The sequence below is a fragment of the Chiloscyllium plagiosum genome, unplaced genomic scaffold (genome assembly GCF_037043375.1).
Source record: "Chiloscyllium plagiosum isolate Xiang-an unplaced genomic scaffold, Cpla_swu_hap1 HiC_scaffold_35, whole genome shotgun sequence".
Taxonomy (NCBI): domain Eukaryota; kingdom Metazoa; phylum Chordata; class Chondrichthyes; order Orectolobiformes; family Hemiscylliidae; genus Chiloscyllium; species Chiloscyllium plagiosum.
This window is the reverse complement of record NW_028270173.1, coordinates 6,226,671-6,247,730: the sequence shown is the minus strand read 5'-3', so window position 1 is coordinate 6,247,730 and position 21,060 is coordinate 6,226,671. Positions and strand designations below refer to the sequence as shown.

Genomic DNA, 21,060 nt, shown 5'->3' with positions numbered 1-21,060 from the left:
GGAATTTATAAAAGGCTACCTTGACCATCTACAGATTTTGTGCTTTTTGAACAAAACAGAATGTGTCTACAAATTCAAATCTGCACAGGAGAGCAGCAGGCAGCCAGTCACCCAGGTCTAAATGTCCACCCCCCTCCCCACCTCCCGTCTCTCTCTGCCTCCTCCCATCTCTCTTCACACCCACCCTCCCCCTCCCCAGCCCCATTCCCAAGAGAACCTTCCCTCCCACCTCCTGGCTTCACGCTGTTCTCCCCCCCCCCCCCCCCCCCCCTACTCTTCATTCTGCTTTGGGGGTTGTCTCCGCCTCTCAGAGTGGGCGGGCCAAATACAAAATTCCCATTGAAAATTTGCAGTGACCCCCCTGAGGGAGGGACTGAGCTGAAAGTGTTCAGCAGCGCAGGAAGATTGGAACTGGGAGCGGTCTGATTCAGGAAGTGCTGTGTGTGTGAACATGGATTCCAGACTGCAGGCAGAGGGCTGGACCGAGGAGGCAATCTGTCCCATTTGTCTGGATTTCTTCACCGATCCGGTTATGCTGGATTGTGAACACAACTTCTGCCGCTCCTGTATCACCCGGAGTTGGGAAAATAAAGAGATAAACTCCTGCCCGGAATGTAGACAGGAGATTCCGGACAGATCCCTCAGAGGAAACCGGGCCTTAGCGAATCTGGCCGAGAAAGCTCGAACATTAAGTCTGAATCCAGAAGAGAAGGAAAGTAAACATCACTGTGAGGAACATCAGGAAGAGCTGAAGCTGTTTTGTGAAACTGACAAGAAATTGGTCTGTGTGATTTGTAGAGATTCCCAGGAACACAAATCTCACAACTTCCTGCCGATTAAAGACGCTGTTGGAATCTACAAGGTAAAAGGAAAGAGATTTCACCCCTGATTATTTCATCACATTTTCATGGTCTCACACTTTTATTGTCTGACCTTCTCTCCCAATCCCAGGATCGGGTAAAATCTTCCTTGGATTCTCTGACAGGGAAGAAATGGGCTGCTCTAGAAATGGAGCAGCAGCAGAAACAGAAGATTTCCCAAATTCGGGTAAAATCTCCCTGAGCTCAGCTTCAGCATTTGATTGGGTCATTTGTTGTCTTTTTGCAGAAACATATTGTGTTAATATTTCTCCTGATAGGAAGGATCCAGCCGTGTGCAGACCGACATCAAATCCGAGTTTGTTAAAATGCACCAGATGCTGACTGAGAGAGAGCAGAGTTTACTCCGTGATGTCAGGGAACAAGAGGAAAACATTCTCAAAACAATGGAGCAAAACCTTTGTGAAATTCAAGAGAATTTAAATTTTCTTCAGCAGAACCTCTCCAAGTTAGAAAAACAGTTGGAACAAAAGGATGGAGTGTTATTTCTGAAGGTGATTGATTATGTTTCAGTTTAGTTCAGTGAAAGTGTGACTGAACTAACCCAACATGATGCAGACACCCATCCTCCTTCATTCCCCCTGTCACTATCTCCCTCTGCTCCTTTCTCCCTCATGGGTTTCCCTACTTTCCTGTTCAGTATATTTACCTCAGTCACACTGTGTGACAGTGGATTGCACATTCTCATCACTGTTGATAAATACCTTTCTCCTCAACTCCCCATTTTATTTATGTGTAACTGGATAATGTTCACAGATCCATATTTCCAAAATCATTAGAAGGACGTTGGTGAGGTGTCCCTGGAGTACTGTTTTGGTTAGTAAATTATAGGAAGGATATTATTAAGTTGGAAAGGGTTTAGATTAGATTTACAAGGATGTTGCTAGGTAAGGAAGGTTTGAGTAAGGAAGAAAGTTTGGAAAGGCTGGGACATTTTTCACAGGAGCATAGGAGGTTGAGAGGAAACCACATCGAAGTTTATAAAGTAATGAGAGGTATGGATAAAATTTCCCCGAGGATGGGGGATTTGAAGATCGGGGTGTGTCAATTTTTAAGGTGAGAACAGAGCGATTTAAAAAAAAGGTTGAGAGAGATTTTTTGATACCTTTTCTTAAGGAAGCATTGCATGTGTGTACAATTACAACATTTAAAAGACATTTGTTTAGGTACCTGAATAATAAAGGCTTTGACGGATATGGGCCAGTGGCAGGAAGGTGGGACTAGGTTAGTTCAGCATGGACGGATTGGACCGAAGGGTCTGTGTCCGTGCTGGATGACCCTATGACTCGAAGTGGAAACATCTTCGTTGAATCCATCAGTTTGACCCCTTTCTTAAGTTTAAGCATCCAAGCCAGCAAATTATCTTCATCTTTCCTTCAATCTTTTGCAATTGTTCAATTTTTTTATACCTGAAATTGGCAATTCTCAGCAGCTTGTAACAATGTGAGTGTAATTGCTGCTTTTTGGATATAGACAGTCAGTCTCTGTCAACTCAGATTGATGTTTTGTTTATTTCAGGAGGAAGCATCTCGGAAGAGAAGGTAGGACATGCACTTTACTGAAACTCAGTGCAAGTGAGTTACTTGATTTATGATGTTTATGGTGAATTTACAATCAATGTGTATTTAATATTTACAGGATTTGTGGTGACGCAAAAGTCCTGTCAATTACAGATGGTATTCTGTCCACTGAAAAATTCGACAACCTTTTCCCGTTTGCTGTGTGGAATACCACTAAACCAGGTAACGTTCAGATAAGTTCATTTTTTCTGATTTATATTTAATAATTTGAATTGGTGTGTGTGCAAATATCAAAGATGGTAGAATGAAGCACTTAGCTATGAAGAAAGCTGGTTCACAGTGGCTTTGACTGTCCTTGACATTGACACAGCATTTAACTTGGTGTTGCATAAAGGAGCCCTCACTAAACTGGAGTCAATAGGAATTGGTGGAAAGCTGGTTAGCGTCAAACTGAACACAAAGGAAAATGGTGGTGATTGTTCAAGATAGATCATCTCAGCTCCAGGTCATTTCTGTAGGAGTTTGTCAGGTTTGTGTGTTCGGCCCAACCATCTTCAGCTGCTTCATGAATGAATTTCCCTCCATGATGGGGTAGGGTAAGGGTGATGGGGGATAGATTAGATTAGATTACAGTGTGGAAACAGGCCCTTCGGCCCAACAAGTCCACACCGACCCGCCGAAGCGAAACCCACCCATACCCCTACATTTACCCCTTACCTAACACTACAGGCAATTTAGTATGGCCAATTCACCTGACCCTGCACATCTTTGGATGGTGGGAGGAAACCGGAGCACCCGGAGGAAACCCACGCAGACACGGGGAGAACGTGCAAACTCCACACAGTCAGTCGCCTGAGGCGGGAATTGAACCCGGGTCTCAGGCGCTGTGAGGCAGCAGTGCTAACCACTGTGCCACCGTGCCGCCCGGGGATATTTACTGATGATTGCACAATATTCAATACCTTTTGCAACTGCTCAGATACTGAAACATGCTGTATCCACTTGCAGCAATTATCATCATCCTGGAGGTTACCATTGACCAGAAACTGAACTCACCAGCCAGAGGCACTTTATAGATAAAAGGGCTTTTGCTCGAAACGTCGATTTTCCTGCTCCTTGGATGCTGCCTGAACTGCTGTGCTTTTCCAGCACTACTCTAATCCAGAAATAGGCACTTTATAGCTACAAGAGGCTGAAAGGTCTGCAGCCAATAATTTACCCCCTGATTCCCCCCAATGCATATTCCCCCATTTGCAAACCAGAAGACTGTCAACTCGCCTCGATGAGTTCAGCTCCAAAAATACAATCCAGGACAAAACAGCTTGCTTGAATAGGACCCCATCCATCACCTCCTGGAAGATTACTGCTAGCGTATGAACCGTCTGTGTAGGTATTTCAATTAATATCTTGGATGCATCCCCTCAGGTCCAGGAGACCTATTGGTCTGCAGCCCATTAGCTTCTCCTGAAATTCTTGTCTCAGAATAGTCTTTAAATTAATTTCCACTCCTGTTTTTGTCCCTTGAATATTCAATAACTTTTGGAAATTATTAGTGTCTTCAAACTGCGAAGTATTTATTCAACTCCTCTTCCATTTTCTGATTCTGAATTATAATTTCTCCAGTGTCATTCACGAATGAATCAGAAACAACGTGCTGGAGAACGTCGGCAGCGTTCCTGTCTCAGTCCAGTGTCTCTTCCTCCAAACCGGCACCAGCTGGGAAATGGTGGTACTTCTTCTGATGATAGGCTGTGGCTCATGGAAGGGGAAGGATTGAGTCAAATTGATGGAAATGATGCCCAGAGAGAGAAAAAGAGAATAAACAGATTAAAGGATTACTGAAGCAAAGCCGAAAGGGAGATAAATGCTGAATGGGTGCTAATGGGCAGTGTGAATAGTTGAAAATGGATTGGCTTTGCTGGGGACAACTGTTTTGGAGCAGATCAAACCCCCTCCAAATATATTAAGAAGATAGTCTAGATCCTAACATTTTCTTATTTTAAAGCTGTGTAAGGCATTGTGTTCCAGATGCAATTCGACATGTTAAAATCCCACTTTAATCATACATTACAGTTAAAACACAAGACAAACCAAAATTAAAGGTATTGGTTTCACTGTAACTCTATTAAAATGCTGAACAAAATCATGTATATATTAACTGCTAGTAAGTCACTATTCCAATAGAGTAACATCCCATAATCACACCCTTAGCAAAGGGAAATTCAGTAAAATAGATCATCTCACATGTAATTCTAACAGCAGAAGAGAACCCCAGCTTTTAGCTGTAGCAGAGAGAGAAGAATAAGAGCTTCCACATCCTGCTTCAAGATCCCAGCAACTGCTGAAAGCTAAAACTGAAAATCTTAGTTCTGTGGCAGCTTAACCTCACCCATTCAGGCTGCTTCTATTATACTAACTTGAAAAAAACACAAGGCTTCACAAACTGTTTATTTCAGTGGCTTCTGAATGCCTGCTTAGAAATGCTGTCTTAATATTTCTACATAGAAATAAGCTAGGATAAGATACACTTCTTAAAGCCATAGTGTCACCATAACAACCAACACAGAAAAGGACCTAGGGGTGCAGAAATGGGAAATGAATTTGGAAGAAAGTATTCACACTCTGAAATTGTTAAATTCATTGCTGAGGGCTATAAGGTACTGAGGGAGAAGATGAGGTGATGTCCCACCAGCTTGTGGTGAGCTTCACTGGATCACTGCAGCAGGCCTGAGACAGAAATGTTGCCATGGCAACACGGGAGATGGAGGTGTTGAAGTGGCAGGTAACTGGAAGCACCCAGACAAACAAATTCCCCAATGAACACACTGACACATGTATATCCTCGCAAATACCCATCTCCCACTCACACACATCACTCCACACGTACCAAACTCCTTCTCCTCCTCTCTGTCTCTGTCTCTGTCTCTCTCTTCTCTCTCTCTCTCTCTCTCTCTCTCTCTCTCTCTATTCTCTCCCATCAAAAACAGGAGCAGGAGTGACCCCTAGAGCTTGCTCTGTCATTCATAAAGATGGTGGCTGATCTGATTGTGACCCTAACTCCATTTTCCTGCCTGACTCCCACAACCTTCGACTCCCGCATTGACCAAAAGTCTGTTTAACTCAGCTTCGAGTCTATTCAATGAACTGGCCTCCACTGCTCTCAAGGGGGAGAGAATTCCAAAGATTAATGATCCTGAGACACAAAATCCCTTCTCATCTCCATGTTAATTGGCAGGGCCCTTACTTTGAAACTCTGTCCCTGGTTCCATGTTCCCCCACGATGGGAAACAGCCTCTCAATGTCTACTCTGTCAACACCATCATCATCTTATACATTTTAATAAGAACCTCTCATTCCTCTAAACTCCAATGAGTACAGCCCCAGCCTGAAACCTTTCATCACAGGGGAACTGCTTCATCCTAAGGACATCCTCTGACCGGTCTCCACTGTTTCAACAAAGCCCTTACCCAATGGCCCTGACTTCAGTCTAACCAGTACCAGCTGAATTCCTTTCCATGACATTGGATTTCAGGTGGTTTAATTGTTTTTTTTTGAGATCAGATTCAGCATTTTCACTTTCAATGTAGTGAAAACCCACTTCACTCCACCATGATATCGGAAAATAATGAATGACAGTGGGACTCAGACAAACAGGAGAAAAGATTAGAGTGGTGCTGGAAAAGCACAGCAGGTCAGGCAGCATCCGAGGAGCAGGAAAATCGACGTTTCGGGCAGGAATCCTTCATCAGGAATCAGCTCCTGCCTGAAACGTTGATTTTCCTGCTCCTCGGAAGCTGCCTGACCTGCCGTTCTCTTGCAGCACCAATCTAATCTTGAGTCTGATCTCCAGCATCTGCTGTCCTCACTTTTGTCTTGAACAAACAGGGGCTTGTTCTCAGTGAGGCAGCTGGAGCAATATCCCATTGAGTGTCAACTCAGAGGAAAAGCTTGAAATAGGCTGGAATAATATAAAAGCTGTGGAGTTTGAAATTTTTTTCCATTTGCAGCTGTAAAGATCCACATTTATTTGCCGCCTCACACTACACTTTACAATATAATGCTGACTCATATTCTTATGATCTAAGCACACTGTCCCCTTCTATTCACACATTCCCCACCCACATCTTCCTTCACACACACATACACATGTCCCTGCCCCCAGCATATACACACACACACACATACACACAGATATGCCCTCCTCTCCCCCCAAGGCACTGTCTCTAATTCTGTGTTTTCTCCCAGTCTCTGTGACCCTGGATGTGGAAACAGCGAATCCCTGGCTCGAGGTGTCTAAGGATTTGAAGAGTTTGAGATGTACCAGGATCCGAAGGAGTCTCCCTGTCACTGGGAAGAGATTTACAGACTGTCTCTGTGTACTGGGATCAGAGGGATTCACGTCGGGGAGACATTACTGGGAAGTGGAGGTGGTGGGGAATCAGCACTGGCGATTGGGAGTAGCCTCGGAGTCTATGGAGAGGAAGGGACTGATCAGTCTGATCCCAGAGAATGGATTCTGGATCATCGAGTGGGACTGGGATCAGTTATATGTAAACTTCCCTCGATCCCCTCTCCCTGTCAGTCAGATCCCCAGGAAGGTGGGAGTTTATCTTGGTTATGAATCTGGGACAGTTTCATTTTACAACGCGGACACCAAGTCCCATCTCCACACCTTCATTGGGAATACATTCACTGAGAAATTTTATCCTTTCTTTGGGACTTGGGATTTAAACAAATTTCTGAGTATCTGTTCTGGTATGGATCTGAAAATGTGAAAGCAGCGGGGCCTTCCTGACCTCAGGATGATCTGATCCTGGGATTAGGGTCAGAGGTGAGGGATTGGGGTCAGAAATCCCAATTGACAACAGATTGTTTCACAACCAAAGTGTCAACAAATCATGTCCAAATTTGATATCCAAATATCTATATAAATGTCAAATGGTAAAAATGAAAAAGGACATTACATCTCTTCTGTCTCTCCTTCCATCATTTACTCCCTGCTTCAGGCCTATCCTCCATCTCTTCACCTGTTTCCAGTCTGGAGCTGGGATTTCTCTGAGTTTCCATTTCTCTCTCTGCAGTAGGCTCATGAAATCCTGAGGGGGATATCTATACACTGAATGGTGACAAAACTGTACTTTCAGAGTATGCTCTACTGAGCTCCTTGTATCATTGAGGAGGGGAGAACAAAATCCACACTCTCCCAGGAATTCCACCACTGAAGTCAGACTCATCAGTCAGAAGTTTTTAGGCTTGTCCTTACATCCCTTCTCTAAACATTAGCCATTCTCCAGTAACCTGACACCTCACTCGTATATATAGATGATACAAATATTTCTGCAAGAAAAAATTCTACCTGGCTGGATTCTGAATTTATCCCAGTCTTTGGCATCTACAATAGTATCACAGCGCAAGCCAGATTGTTATCCATTGAGATCACACCACATTCTCACCCTCTCCCTCTTCTCATTTTCACTCTGTCACACAGATGTAAATATATCCACACATTCTGTATGTTCCCTGTACTCTTTAAGAACATGGCTTTGCTCTTGCCTCGATTTCCCTTGGCTGTCGAGGCCAGTTTGAACTGGTCACAGTTTCCCATGAGTCTGTGCAATGACAGCAAATTCGAACAGAAAACGGTGACACAATCCATGTCCAGGGAGGCTTTGACCGGCACTGCCTGAAACATTCACCCCTCTCAGGTTCACAGGGAGACAGTGAGGACAGGAGATGTTGGAGAGTCAGAGTCAGAAGTGTGGTGCTGGAAAAGCATAACGCCACACTTTTCAACTCTCAGGCTCACACTCTTCCTGATGGGCTCAACAAAGAGCTCTATCCAACACACAAACAATGCATGAGAGAGGGGGCAGTCGTGCCTGATTCCGGATCTGATTGGGAAGCTTTATAATTCCCACCCATTGGTTGAGACTGCACTAATGATATTGGTGAAGAGCAGTTGGATCCCATTGCAGATTCCCTCCCCAGACCCCATTTTGGAGAACACGTCCCACATGTAGATGTGCGATATCCTGACAAAAGCCTTTTCCTGGCCTTGGCTAATGAGGCACGTTGCCGATCGTATCCCTGAGGAGCACAAGGCTTTCAGAGATCATTTAGAAGGATTGATGGTTGAGAGAGACGACACCTAGTAATCTTGTTGCACTCTTATCGTTCCTTAGCTGAAGACAAATGCATTCCGCCCTTGGACCTTGTGGGAAATCCACTTCCTCCAGATTTGGAATGCTCTTGGGTCACCAATACAGCCAGGCCTCCTCCATCCCATTCTTTTCTGAACACCTTGTCATCAGGAATATTTAGCACTCAGACCTGCCCTTCCCAGAGGCATATCTCTTGTTGTGCCGTCTAGGCCAGCTTTACTGCCCTTCCCTAATTTTCCCTGAGAAGGTGCCTTATTGAACTGATACAATCTGTCTGTTTTGGGTAGACCCACAATGCTGTTAGCGAGAGGATTTTAGGATTTTGATCTATTGTCTCTGTTAGTGCTGTCTCTTTCTCTCTGTCTCTGTCTCAGCTTTTTGTGCTTTTAGATATCCTTCACTAATATTCTCTCTTGGTTCCCATGGCCTCATTTGCAGTGATCAACATTGCCACCTACTGTCCTGGTAGGGAAACTGCTGCGGAAGCTGGTCTGGGATCGCTCTTGATTTCACTGCATTGGTGCCATCTGTCACAGTCCAGTAGAGCTGGTTTATAACACAGAATTTGTTCATGGTTGATGAATGATGTTATCCCTGGCGGATACTAGAGCTGTAATAAATCGGCAGACTATTCACAATCCAGAGTATTTGGTTTTATATAATTTCTCAGCAAAAGGCATCATAAATTGTGTCAGTGATGAGCCTGCCTATTGGAACAACAACAACTTATATCTGTGCAGCTTAGCTTTGTAAAACATCTCAAGGCGTTTTGCTGTAGCATTACTGGACAAATTGTGATGGAACCAGAAAGATACATTTAGACAAATGACCAAAACCTGGTCAAAGGTGAGCTAATTAGAATACAGAGGGTTCAAGAGATTTAGGGAAGTAAATTCCTGGCCACTTCATGCATGGCAAATTACAAATGGGGACAGTGTTGGGGAACGGTCAGGCTCTGGTGCAGGTTATGACACAGACAACAAGACACATCACTCTATGGATGTGCATTAACTGCAGCAGGGAACTCAGACCAGGATTTCTTACATAGTTTGCTTGTTAGCAGGGTGTGGGCATTGCTGGCTGGGTTTATTGCCGGTCATTACTTGCTGAGAGGACAGTTAAGAATCATCCCCTTTCCTCTCGTTCTGGAATCAAATCAGCCAAACCAGGTAAGGATGGCTAATTCCTCCCCTAAATGACAAGAGGAAGCCAGAGGTTTTGAAACCACAGTTGACAGTGATGACTTGATTGGCATTGGGCTGTATTCCATATCGGATTGAAACTGAAATATAATTTCTCCATCTCTGGTGGTTGGATTCAAACCTATGCCCCAGAGCTGTATTCTGAACTGACAGGCTGAATCCACCAACCCTAGCCGATTATTCAACACCACGTAACCCCCACTTGGTCACCCTGTGATGCCATGGTTGTAGTCAGCTATTCAGCACATGGACTATCTGTACATCTTCTAAAGATACAATTTATTAATCACAGAATTTATTAATCACTGAAATAATAATTCTGAATTTGGGCAATAATCTTGCCATTTTGCCATAAGCAAGATTTATCCTGAAGTTCAGTTTGAATTGAAAATAAAACATCAACATGAGAAACAGTATGTGATCATAAGCAAGCAATTCTGAAATGGCCTTTGTACAGAACGACATAGAGTCATAGAGATGTACAGCACAAAAACAGACCCTTCAGTCCAACTCATCCATGCTGACCAGATATCCCAACCCAATCTAGTCCCACCTGCCAGCACCCAGCCCATATCCCTCCAAAACCTTCCTATTCATATACACATCCAGATGCCTTTTATATGTTGCAATTGACCAGCGTCCACCATTTCCTCTGGCAGCTCATTCCATACACCTATCACTCTCTGCGTGAAAACATTGCCCCTTAGGTCTCTTTTATATCTTTCCCCTTCCCCCAGGGAAGATCTTTGTCGATTTATCCTATCCATGCCCCTCGTGATTTTATAAACTTTTACAAGGTCACCCTTCAGTGTCCAACACGCGAGGGAAAACAGCCCAAGTCTATTCAACCTCTCTCTATGGCTCAAAATTCGAATCCTGGCAACATCCTCATAAATCTTTCCTGAACCCTTTCAGATTTCACCATATACTTGCAAGAGGAAGGAGACCAGAAGGATTTTGAACTCAAGGAAATACTAGCATTTCTTGGTTTTGGTCAGGTCACACTTTCAGTTCTGGTTATGACACGACAGGAAGAATGTGGAGACTTTGAAGAGGGTTCAGCAGAATTTTACCAGGATGCTACCTGGATTAGAGAGTATGAGCTATAAGGAGACACTGGACAGACTGGGGTGGTCTTCTCTGAAGCAGCAGTAATAGAGGAGAAGCATAAGTAGGATTGACAGACAGCACTTCGTCCCCAGCTGTGATATGTCTAATACTGGAAGTCATACATTTACAGTCAGACAGAGCAAATTGAAAGATGATGTGAGAGGCAAGTGTTTTTTAAAAGTAGGTGCCAGGAATGGGCAGCCTGGGGTAGTGGAGGAGGTAGATACTATAGTGACTTTTAATAGGTTTTTAGATCAGCACAGGAATAAACATGCAACGGAGGCATATGGACCAGGGGGATTGCCAGGCAGAAGGGACAAGTTTAACTTGGGGCCGTGGATGACACAACATCGTGGCGCTAAAGGCCTGTTATATGCTGTACTGCTCTATGTTTTATAATCTGGAGTAAAAATAACTCAGTGCTGGTGTGAAAATGTGTCAGAAATGCTTTGCAGGAGGAAAACAAAGAAAAATCATGCACAGTATTTGTGTCAAATCATACACCTCAGAAAGAAGCATGCAGAAATCAATAAGAACATTTATTATTTTTAAAAAAAGAGAACTTGTAAACAAAAATAAATATTTTTCTGTAAATTAAGAACTATCCCCAATAAAAACAAATATAACAAGATAATGTTCTTCCAGAGGATTCAGAAAATTAATTCACCACATTGACAAATAAATTACAAAATGTCAACAGGCTCCAAGATCAGTGACATCATAAGTGTTATAGCTGGCAGTAATTTCTGCAGCAACCCTCTCCTCTCCCTGTCACTGAAAGAGAGCGATCTTGGTGCTGACCAAGTCCCAGTCTAAAGTTCAGTCCTGGATTGCGGAGGCTCTGACTTTCTAGTCCTTTAATCCACCTCCTCCACTGTTGGTCCTGTGGAAGTGGCACATCCAGCCTGGGCTCTGCAAGAACCACCTGCTCCTCCTTGGTACAAGTTGGCAATGAGGGGTCGGCAAAGCTTTTCCAGTTCTTTCAGCTGGTACTCAAACTCCTCCTTGTCTGCCATCTGGTTGTTCTCCAACCACAGGATTGCCTGGTTACATTGCTCAAGAATTTTCTTCCGGTCTCCCTCACTGATCTTAGTTTTCACATTCTCACCCTCCACGGTGCTCTTCATGTTGAAGGCGTAGGACTCCAGACTGTTCTTGGCTCCGATCCTTTCCCGCTGGGCTTCATCCTCATTCTTGTACTTTTCCGCATCCTGCACCATCCGCTCAATCTCCTCCTTACTCAGCCTGCCCTTGTCATTGCTGATGGTGATCTTGTTCGATTTGCCAGTGCTCTTATCAACAGCAGAGACATTTAAAATGCCATTGGCATCGATATCAAAGGTGACCTCAATCTGAGGCACACCACGAGGGGCAGGAGCAATGCCACTCAACTCAAATTTACCCAGGAGATTGTTGTCCTTGGTCATGACTCGCTCCCCTTCATACACCTGAATAAGGACACCAGGCTGGTTATCAGAGTAGGTGCTGAAGATCTGGGTCTGCTTGGTGGGAATGGTGGTGTTGCGCTTGATGAGTGCAGTCATGACACCTCCTGCTGTCTCGAGTCCCAGAGACAGGGCAGCGACATCCAGGAGAAGTAGATCCTGAACATTCTCTGACTTGTCCCCCATCAGAATAGCTGCTTGAACAGCTGCCCCATAGGCCACAGCCTCATCAGGATTGATGCTCTTGTTCAGCTCCTTGCCACTGAAGAAATCTTGCAGCAGTTTCTGGATCTTGGGGATGCGGGTGGAGCCCCCAACCAAGACAATGTCATGGATCTGTGACTTGTCCAACTTGGCATCTCTCAGAGCTTTCTCCACTGGTTCCAGAGTCCCTCTGAACAGGTCAGCATTCAGCTCCTCAAACCGAGCCCTGGTGATGGAGGTGTAGAAGTCGATACCTTCGAACAGACAGTCAATCTCAATACTGGCTTGTGTGCTGGAAGACAGGGTTCTCTTGGCTCTTTCACAGGCTGTCCTCAGCCTCCTGACTGCCCTCTTGTTCTGACTGATGTCCTTTTTGTATTTCCGCTTGAACTCTTCAATGAAGTGATTGACCATGCGGTTATCAAAGTCCTCTCCCCCCAAGTGGGTATCACCAGCTGTTGATTTCACTTCAAAGATACCATCATCAATGGAGAGAATAGACACATCGAAGGTGCCACCCCCCAGGTCAAAGATGAGAACATTGTGTTCTCCTCTGCCCTTCTTGTCCAGGCCGTAGGCAATGGCAGCTGCCGTTGGCTCATTGATGACACGGAGGACATTGAGACCAGCGATCACACCAGCATCTTTGGTTGCCTGGCGCTGGGAGTCATTGAAGTAAGCAGGCACCGTGATAACAGCATTGGTGACAGGGTGTCCCAGGTAGGCTTCTGCTGTCTCCTTCATTTTGGTCAGCACCATGGAAGATATTTCCTCAGGGTAAAAGGCTTTATTCTCCCCTTTGTACTCAACCTTGACCTTGGGCTTCCCTCCATCATTCACCACCTGGAAGGGCCACTGCTTCATGTCAGTCTGGACAACTTGGTCATCGAATCTCCTCCCGATGAGCCGCTTGGCATCGAAGATGGTATTCTGGGGGTTCAGAGCCACCTGGTTCTTGGCAGCATCTCCGATGAGCCTCTCAGTGTCATTGAAGGCCACGTAGCTGGGAGTGGTACGGTTGCCCTGGTCATTGGCGATGATCTCCACCTTGCCATGCTGGAAGACCCCAACACAAGAGTAGGTGGTGCCCAGGTCAATACCAATAGCTGTTCCTTGAGCTGCAGGCATGTTGATCAAAGTCTGTGGTAGAACTGAGTCTTCTCCTCTGCTGTGGAGTGCTCCCTTCTGTCTGCCGCAGTGACCGAGCTGTCACTCAGTGTCCAATCAATGCGAACGACTGTGATTGTGACGCTCAGTGGGAGCTGCGGCCCTTTAAATAGAATGTGTGGGCGGTCCCGGGCAGGTGGGGCCGGGTGATCGGCAGCGGCGCGGACCAATGGTGGAGCGCGGCGGTGAGGTCACGGCGGAACGTTGTGGAAGGTTCTGAGGCGGCGGCCAATGGGAGCGCGGACGGTTCCGCGAGACGCCGAGAGCCCGCGAGTGTTCTGGAAGGAGCGAGCCCGGGGGAGAAGGTTCTGGAAAGAGGCGGAAATTTCCAGCGGGATCTGTCCCCCGCCCCCGCCCGGCGGCAGCGGGAAAGGATGGGGGGGAGGGGGTGTGGATGGAGGGGGATCGAATCAGCGAGATGTGAGCAGCAGAATGTCCCAGATGCAGCGGATCCCTGTGAAGGCGGTCATTGACAAGTCCTGATGCACAAGGACAGGACAGGAACTGGACTTTACCGCCTACCTCCCCCATTCAACACACTCCTGAGAACCTGATGTTTGCATTTTAAATCTCTAGTCACTTGGGTCAAAATAGAACGTATTATCCGAATGTAAAATTATTTCATGGTGCGAGCAAAACTGTCCTTTCTTTTCAGAAAAAAAGAAGCAACTTGTCCAGGAATATTTTCAGTTAATTAACTGCTAATCTCTTTGGGAAACATAGCAGCCAGTTCTCACACAGGAAGCTCCCGTAAACAGCAATGTGAGAATGACTGAATAATTATTGAGCGTTGTTGTGGGATGGCTATTGGCCAGGGAGCGGGGGACTACTCAGCATCTCCCTGACCCTCCTTCATGCGTTCAGAATGATCGTCGTTTCCTGTAAGGTGCTGAGGGGGGGGAAGATGAGGTGTTGTTCCACCAGCTTGTGACTAACATCACTGGAGCACTGCAGCAGGACTGAGACTGAAATGTTGACAATAGAATCATGGGGATGTGTTGAAGTGGCAGGTAACTGGAGGCTCAGGGTCATTTTTACAGACAGAGCCTAGTGTTCAGCAAAATGGTCACCCCCCCCCCCCCCCCCCCCCCCGCCCACAGTCTGCATATTGTCTCTCAAATGTAAAGGAGACTGCATTGTCAGCAGTGAATACAATAGACTGGACTCAGTGAAGTGAAAATGAATTAGTACTTCAGCTGGTCCGTGTTTTCTGGAACGTTGGATAGTGAGGAAGTAAGCGGGCAAGAGTTGCACTTCCTGTGGGAGCAGGGGATGGTGATGTGGGGCTCTCGGGAGGTGTGGAGGGTAGAGGGTGACTGGACCAGATGGAATAGTCCCTATGGAATGCTGAAAAAGGAAGGGGGCATAGTATGTGTCTGGTTATCGGAGAAATTAGCCCAATAAAGCAGAGATCATAAAACACAGATGGTAGTGAAATTAACAAAGATTTTATTAACACCGCGATATCACGAAAGAGAAACTGACTAAGCTGAAACAGCATAGAGAGTTTGTTCAGGTAGTTGAAATTCTTTCTTCGCGCTGAAAATCAAGCCATGTTTTATACAATCTTGTACAATGATGCTAATTAAAAATAGGGAAAATGCAATGTATTTGATAATTAAGTAATCCAGTTACGATGGTGATAACTGCAAAGCAGGTTAATTTCATCAGTAGTTGTTGCAGTGTGGGAGTAGGTTTTCCGGCTACCATGATGCCTTGGGGTAGTAGTAGTCTGGTGGTCATCTCTGCAATGTTTTTGTGTAGTAGGGTTCCTCGACGTGAGTGTACAGAGAACACCAAACGGAGAATTCACCACTAAGGTACACAGGAAAGCCACACACACAGACCAAGTCCTGAATTATGAAAGCAACCAGCCCAATACACACAAACGAAGTTGCATCAAGACACTATTCAAAAGGGCCTCAACACACTGCAGCACACCAGAACTGCAAAAAGAGGAAGAGGAACACCTATACAAGGTATTCGCAAAAAACGGATATCCTCGCAATTTCATCAACAGATGCCTAAGGGAGATACAACAGAATGAGGACATGCCGCAACCCAAAGGACTAGCCACACTACCATACATCAAGAACATCTCTGAACTGACAGCCAGACTACTGCGACCACTAGGACTTATAACAGCACACAAACCAACAGCCACTCTCAGACAACAACTCACCAAAATGAAGGACCCGACACCCAGCATGAGCAAAACTAATGTAGTGTACAAAATCCCATGTAAGGACTGAACAAAACACTATATAGGACAAACAGGAAGACAGCTAACGATCCGCATCCACGAACATCAACTAGCCACGAAACGACATGACCAGCTATCCCTAGTAGCCACACACGCAGACGACAAGCAACATGAATTTGACTGGGACAACACTACCATTATAGGGCAAGCGAAACAAACAACAGCCAGGGAATTCCTAGAAGCTTGGCACTCATCCACAAACTCCATCAACAAACACATAGACCTGGACCCAATATACCGGCCACTACAGCGGACAGCTGAAACTGACAACCGGAAGCGGCAGGGACAGGCCACTATAAATGCCGGAGGAAACACCAAAGAAGCGCTTCTCAGGAGGCTCCCAAGCACTGAGGATGTCACCTAGACAGGGGATGAAACGTTTGCAACAAAAACTTCCAGCTCGGTGAACAGAACCACAGGAACGAGCACCCGAGCTACAAATCTTCTCACAAACTTTGATCATAAGTAGTTGTTGCAGTGTGGGAGTAGGTTTTCGGGCTATCATGATGCCTTGGGGTAGTAGTAGTCTGGTGGTCATCTCTGAAATGTTTTTGTGTGGTAGGGTGACTAGAGTCACTGGGCATGTTGAACGTGTCTGGTGTTGACATCCCACTGGAGATGAAATAAATGGCACCTTATGATCCTTTGGATGCAGAGGACGGTGTCAAAAGTAGGCACAAGGGGGACCCTGTCGTTGTGGGAGGGAAGGGAAGGAGCGATGGCAGAATTGTGGGAATTGGGTTGGATACGGCTGAAGGCCCTGTTAATCATGGTGCTGGGGAATGCTCGGTTGAGGACATGGATATCTCTGTGGTCCCTCTGCGGAAGTTAGCGTCATCAGAACAGATGTGATGGAGACAGAGAATGGAATGTGGTTCTTAAATAAAGCAGGATATGTGAGTGTGTATTCGATGGAACTGTGGGAGTTGCTGGATTAGGGATGGTTATTGGTGACCTGCCAGTCTCAGAAATGGAAACAGAGATGTGGAGGAAGGGAAGGGAGGAGTCAGAGATGGACCAGGTGAAGGTGAGAGCAGGATTGGTCACATCTACTGTATTCGCTGCTGACAATGTCAGCTCCTCTATATTAGGGAGACAAAGTGCAGGCTGGGTGATCACTTTGCAGAACACCTACTCTCTGTCTGTAAAAATGACCTTGAGCTTCCACTTACCTGCCACTTCAACACCTCTATCCCCCATGTTGCCTTTTCTGTCTCAGACCTGCTGCAGTACTCCAGTGAAGCTCATCAAAAGCTGGTGGAACAACTCCTCATCTTCCCCCTCGATATCTTACAGCCTGCAGGGCTCAGCAATGGGTTTAACAATTTCAGAGCTTGACCACCTTGTTCATTTCCCATCCCATACCACCATGTCCTGTTCCCTATGGGTTACACTCAGCATGTACAACCCATTTTCACCTGTTCCCAATTCCCATTTGTATCCCCTCAGCATTTCTCTCTCATGAATTATCAATAGTAATCCCTTTGTCTGCTACCCCATCTTTTCGCTCTCTGGGCACAGACTCCCATCTATTTGATTGACAACTTTCTCACACGGGCGCCTATATACAGCCATCTTGCCCAGACAAATACATTCCCCAATGAGCACACCTACACATGTATATCCTCACAAATACCCATCTCCCACTCACACACATCCCTCCACACATACCAAAATCCTCCTCCTCCTCTCTGTCTCTTTCTCTTTCTCTCACACCTAAAACAGGAGCAGGAGTGACCCCTAGAGCTGGCTCTGTCATTCATAAAGATGGTGGCTGATCTGATTGTGACCCTAACTCCATTTTCCTGCCTGACTCCCACAACCTTCGACTCCCTCATTGATCAAAAACCGGTTTAACTCAGCTTCGAGTCTATTCAATGAACTGGCCTCCACTGCTCTCGAGGGGGAGAGAATTCCAAAGATTAATGATCCCGAGACACAAAATCCCTTCTCACCTCCATGTTAATTGGCAGGGCCCTTACTTTGAAATTCTGTCCCTGGTTCCATGTTCCCCCACGATGGGAAACAGCCTCTCAATGTCTACTCTGTCAACACCATCATCATCTTATACATATTAATAAGAACCTCTCATTCCTCTAAACATCAATGAGTACAGCCCCAGCCTGAAACCTTTCATCACAAGGGAACTGCTTCAACCCAGGAACCAACCGAGTGAGCATTCTCTGACCTGTCTCCACTGTTTCAATAAAGCACTTTCCTGATGTCCCCTATTTCAATCTAACCAGTACCAGCTGAATTTCTTTCTATGACATTGGACTTCAGGTGGTTTAATTGTTTTTTTGAGATCAGATTCAGCATTTTCACTTTCAACTTTCAAAATCGACGTTTTGGGCAGGAACCCTTCATCAGGAATCAGCTCTTGCCTGAAACGTTGATTTTCCTGCTCCTCGGAAGCTGCCTGACCTGCCGTTCTCTTCCAGCACCAATCTAATCTTGAGTCTGATCTCCAGCATCTGCAGTCCTCACTTTTGTCTTGAACAAACAGGGGCTTGTTCTCAGTGAGGCAGCTGGAGCAATATCCCATTGAGTGTCAACTCAGAGGAAAAGCTTGGAATAGGCTGGAATAATATAAAAACTGTGGAGTTTGAATTTTTTTTCCGTTTGCAGCTGTAAAGATCCACATTTATTTGCCGCCTCACACTACACTTTACAATATAATGCTGACTCATATTCTTATGATCGAAGCACACTGTCCCCTGCTATTCACACATCCCCCACCCACATCTTCCTTCACACACACACACACACGTCCCTGCCCTCACCGTACACATACACACACACACACCCCAACACACATCACCCACCCCACACACACATTCTCTCTCTCTCTCTCTCTCACACACACACACGCAAAGATATGCCCTCCCCTTTCCCCCAAGACACTGTCTCTTAATCTGTGTTTTCTCCCAGTCTCTTTCAGAGATCATTTAGAAGGATTGGTGGTTGAGAGAGACGACACCTAGTAATCTTGTTGCACGGTTATCGTTCCTTAGCTGAAGACAAATGCATTCCGCCCTTGGACCTTGTGGGAAATCCACTTCCTCCAGATTTGGAATGCTCTCGGCTCACCAATACAGCCAGGCCTCCTCCATCCCATTATTTTCTGAACACCTTGTCATCAGGAATATTTAGCACTCAGACCTGCCCTTCCCAGAGGCATATCTCTTGTCGTGCCGTGCAGGCCAGCTTTACTGCCCTTCCCTAATTTTCCCTGAGAAGGTGCCTTATTGAACTGATACAATCTGTCTGTTTTGGGTAGACCCACAATGCTGTTAGCGAGAGGATTTTAGGATTTTGATCTATTGTCTCTGTTAGTGCTGTCTCTTTCTCTCTCTCTCTGTCTCAGCTTTTTGTGCTTTTATATATCCTTCACTAATATTCTCTCTTGGGTCCCATGGCCTCATTTGCAGTGATCAACATTGCCACCTACTGTCCTGGTAGGGAAACTGCTGCGGAAGCTGGTCTGGGATCGCTCTTGAATTCACTGCATTGGTGCCATAGAACATAGAACGCAGAACATTACAGTGCAGTACAGGCCCTTCGGCCCGCGATGTTGCGCCGCCCTGTCATACTAATCTGAAGCCCATCCCACCTACACTATTCCGTGTACGTCCATATGCCTGTCCAATGACGACTTAACTGCACTTAAACTTGGCAAATCTACTACCGTTGCTGGCAAAGCATTCCAGACCATTACTACTCTCTGAGTAAAGAAACTACCTCTGACATCTGTCTTATACCTATCTCCCCTCACTTTAAAGTTGTGTCCCCTCGTGTTTGCCGTTCCCATACTTGGAAAAAGACTCTCCCTGTCCACCCTCTCTAACCCTCTGATGATTTTATATGTCTCTATTAAGTCACCTCTCAACCTTCTTCTCGAACGAAAACAGCCTCAAGGCCCTCAGCCTTTCCTTGTAAGACATTCCTTCCATACCAGGCAACATCCTAGTAAATCTCCTCTGCATCCTTTCCAAAGCTTCCACATCCTTCTTATAATGCGGTGACCAGAACTGTACACAATACTCCAAGTGTGGCCATACCAGAGCTTTGTACAGTTGCAGCATAACCTCATGGTTCTGGAACTCAATCCCTCTATTAGTAAAGGCCAAACACTGTATGCCTTCTTAACAACCCTGTCAATCTGGGTGGCAGCTTTCAGGGATCTGCGTACATGGACACCGAGATCTCTCTGCTCATCTGCACTCCCAAGAATCTTGCCATTAGCCCAGTACTTTGTATTCTGATTGCTATGTCTAAAGTGTATTACCTCACACTTGTCCACATTAAACTCCATTTGCCACCTCTCAGCCCAGCTGTGCTTCGTATCTATGTCTCTCTGCAACCTACTACATCCTTCGTCACTATCCACAACTCCACTGACCTTAGTATCATTCGCAAATTTACTAACCCACCCTTTTAAACCCTCATCCAGGTCATTTATGAAAATGACAACCAGCAGTGGATCCAACACCTACCCTTGCAGTACCCCGCTAGTAACTGGACACCAAGATGAACATGTTCCATAAACTACAACCCTTTGTTTTCTTTCAGCAAGCCAATTACTGATCCAAACTGCTATGTCTCCCACAATCCCATTCCTCTGCATTTTGTAAAATAGCCTACTGTGGGGAACCTTATCAAACGTCTTGCTGAAATCCATATACACCACATCAACCGGTTTACTCTCATCTACCTGTTTCCATCCGTCACAGTCCAGTAGAGCTGGTTCATAACACAGCATTTGTTCATGGTTGATGAATGACATTATACCTGGCGGATACTAGAGTTGTAATAAATCGGCAGACTATTCACAATCCAGACTATTTGGTTTAATTGGTCTGATTTTATATGATCTCTCAGCAAAAGGCATCATAAACTATGTCAGTGGTGAGCCTGCCAATTGTGCCAATGACTGGAACAACAACAACTTATATCTGTGCAGCTTAGCTTTGTAAAACATCTCAAGGCGTTTTGCTATAGCATTACTGGATAAATTGTGATGGAACCAGAAAGACACATTTGAATAAATGACCTAAACCTGGTCAAAGGTGAGCCAATTAGAATACAGAGGGTCCAAGAGATTTTGGGA

General features: G+C 45.5%; 2 protein-coding genes across 3 annotated transcripts; one reads left to right on the top strand and one right to left on the bottom strand.

The window, feature by feature from the left end:
* The first annotated feature begins 274 nt into the window (after window positions 1-274).
* On the top strand, window positions 275-9,199 carry LOC122541503 (nuclear factor 7, brain-like). Of its 2 annotated transcripts, XM_043678324.2 has the most exons (6): window positions 275-862; window positions 952-1,047; window positions 1,139-1,372; window positions 2,397-2,419; window positions 2,517-2,620; window positions 6,644-9,199. In XM_043678324.2, the coding sequence occupies exons 1-6, from the start codon at window positions 452-454 to the stop codon at window positions 7,171-7,173; spliced, it is 1,398 nt and encodes a 465-aa protein (XP_043534259.2). In that variant the 5' UTR covers window positions 275-451; the 3' UTR covers window positions 7,174-9,199. The 2 variants fall into 2 exon arrangements, with proteins under 2 accessions (XP_043534259.2, XP_043534260.2); XM_043678325.2 differs by lacking the exon at window positions 952-1,047.
* Window positions 9,200-11,389: 2,190 nt separating this feature from the next.
* Window positions 11,390-13,777, bottom strand: LOC148140002 (heat shock 70 kDa protein-like). The gene has a single exon (XM_087979150.1). It carries the CDS (start codon window positions 13,646-13,648, stop codon window positions 11,729-11,731), a length of 1,920 nt encoding a protein of 639 aa, XP_087835276.1. The 5' UTR covers window positions 13,649-13,777; the 3' UTR covers window positions 11,390-11,728.
* Between the last annotated feature and the right edge of the window lie 7,283 nt (window positions 13,778-21,060).

What these genes read in the sequence shown, in the direction of transcription:
- LOC122541503 (XM_043678324.2), top strand. Translation starts at nt 452, where the DNA reads ATGGATTCCAGACTGCAGGCAGAGGGCTGGACCGAGGAGGCAATCTGT. An exon ending in AGAAGATTTCCCAAATTCGG is followed by an intron (nt 1,048 to 1,138) that starts GTAAAATCTCCC and finishes TTCTCCTGATAG; the next exon opens with GAAGGATCCAGCCGTGTGCA. An exon ending in GTGGAATACCACTAAACCAG is followed by an intron (nt 2,621 to 6,643) that starts GTAACGTTCAGA and finishes GTTTTCTCCCAG; the next exon opens with TCTCTGTGACCCTGGATGTG.
- LOC148140002 (XM_087979150.1), bottom strand. Translation starts at nt 13,648, where the DNA reads ATGCCTGCAGCTCAAGGAACAGCTATTGGTATTGACCTGGGCACCACC.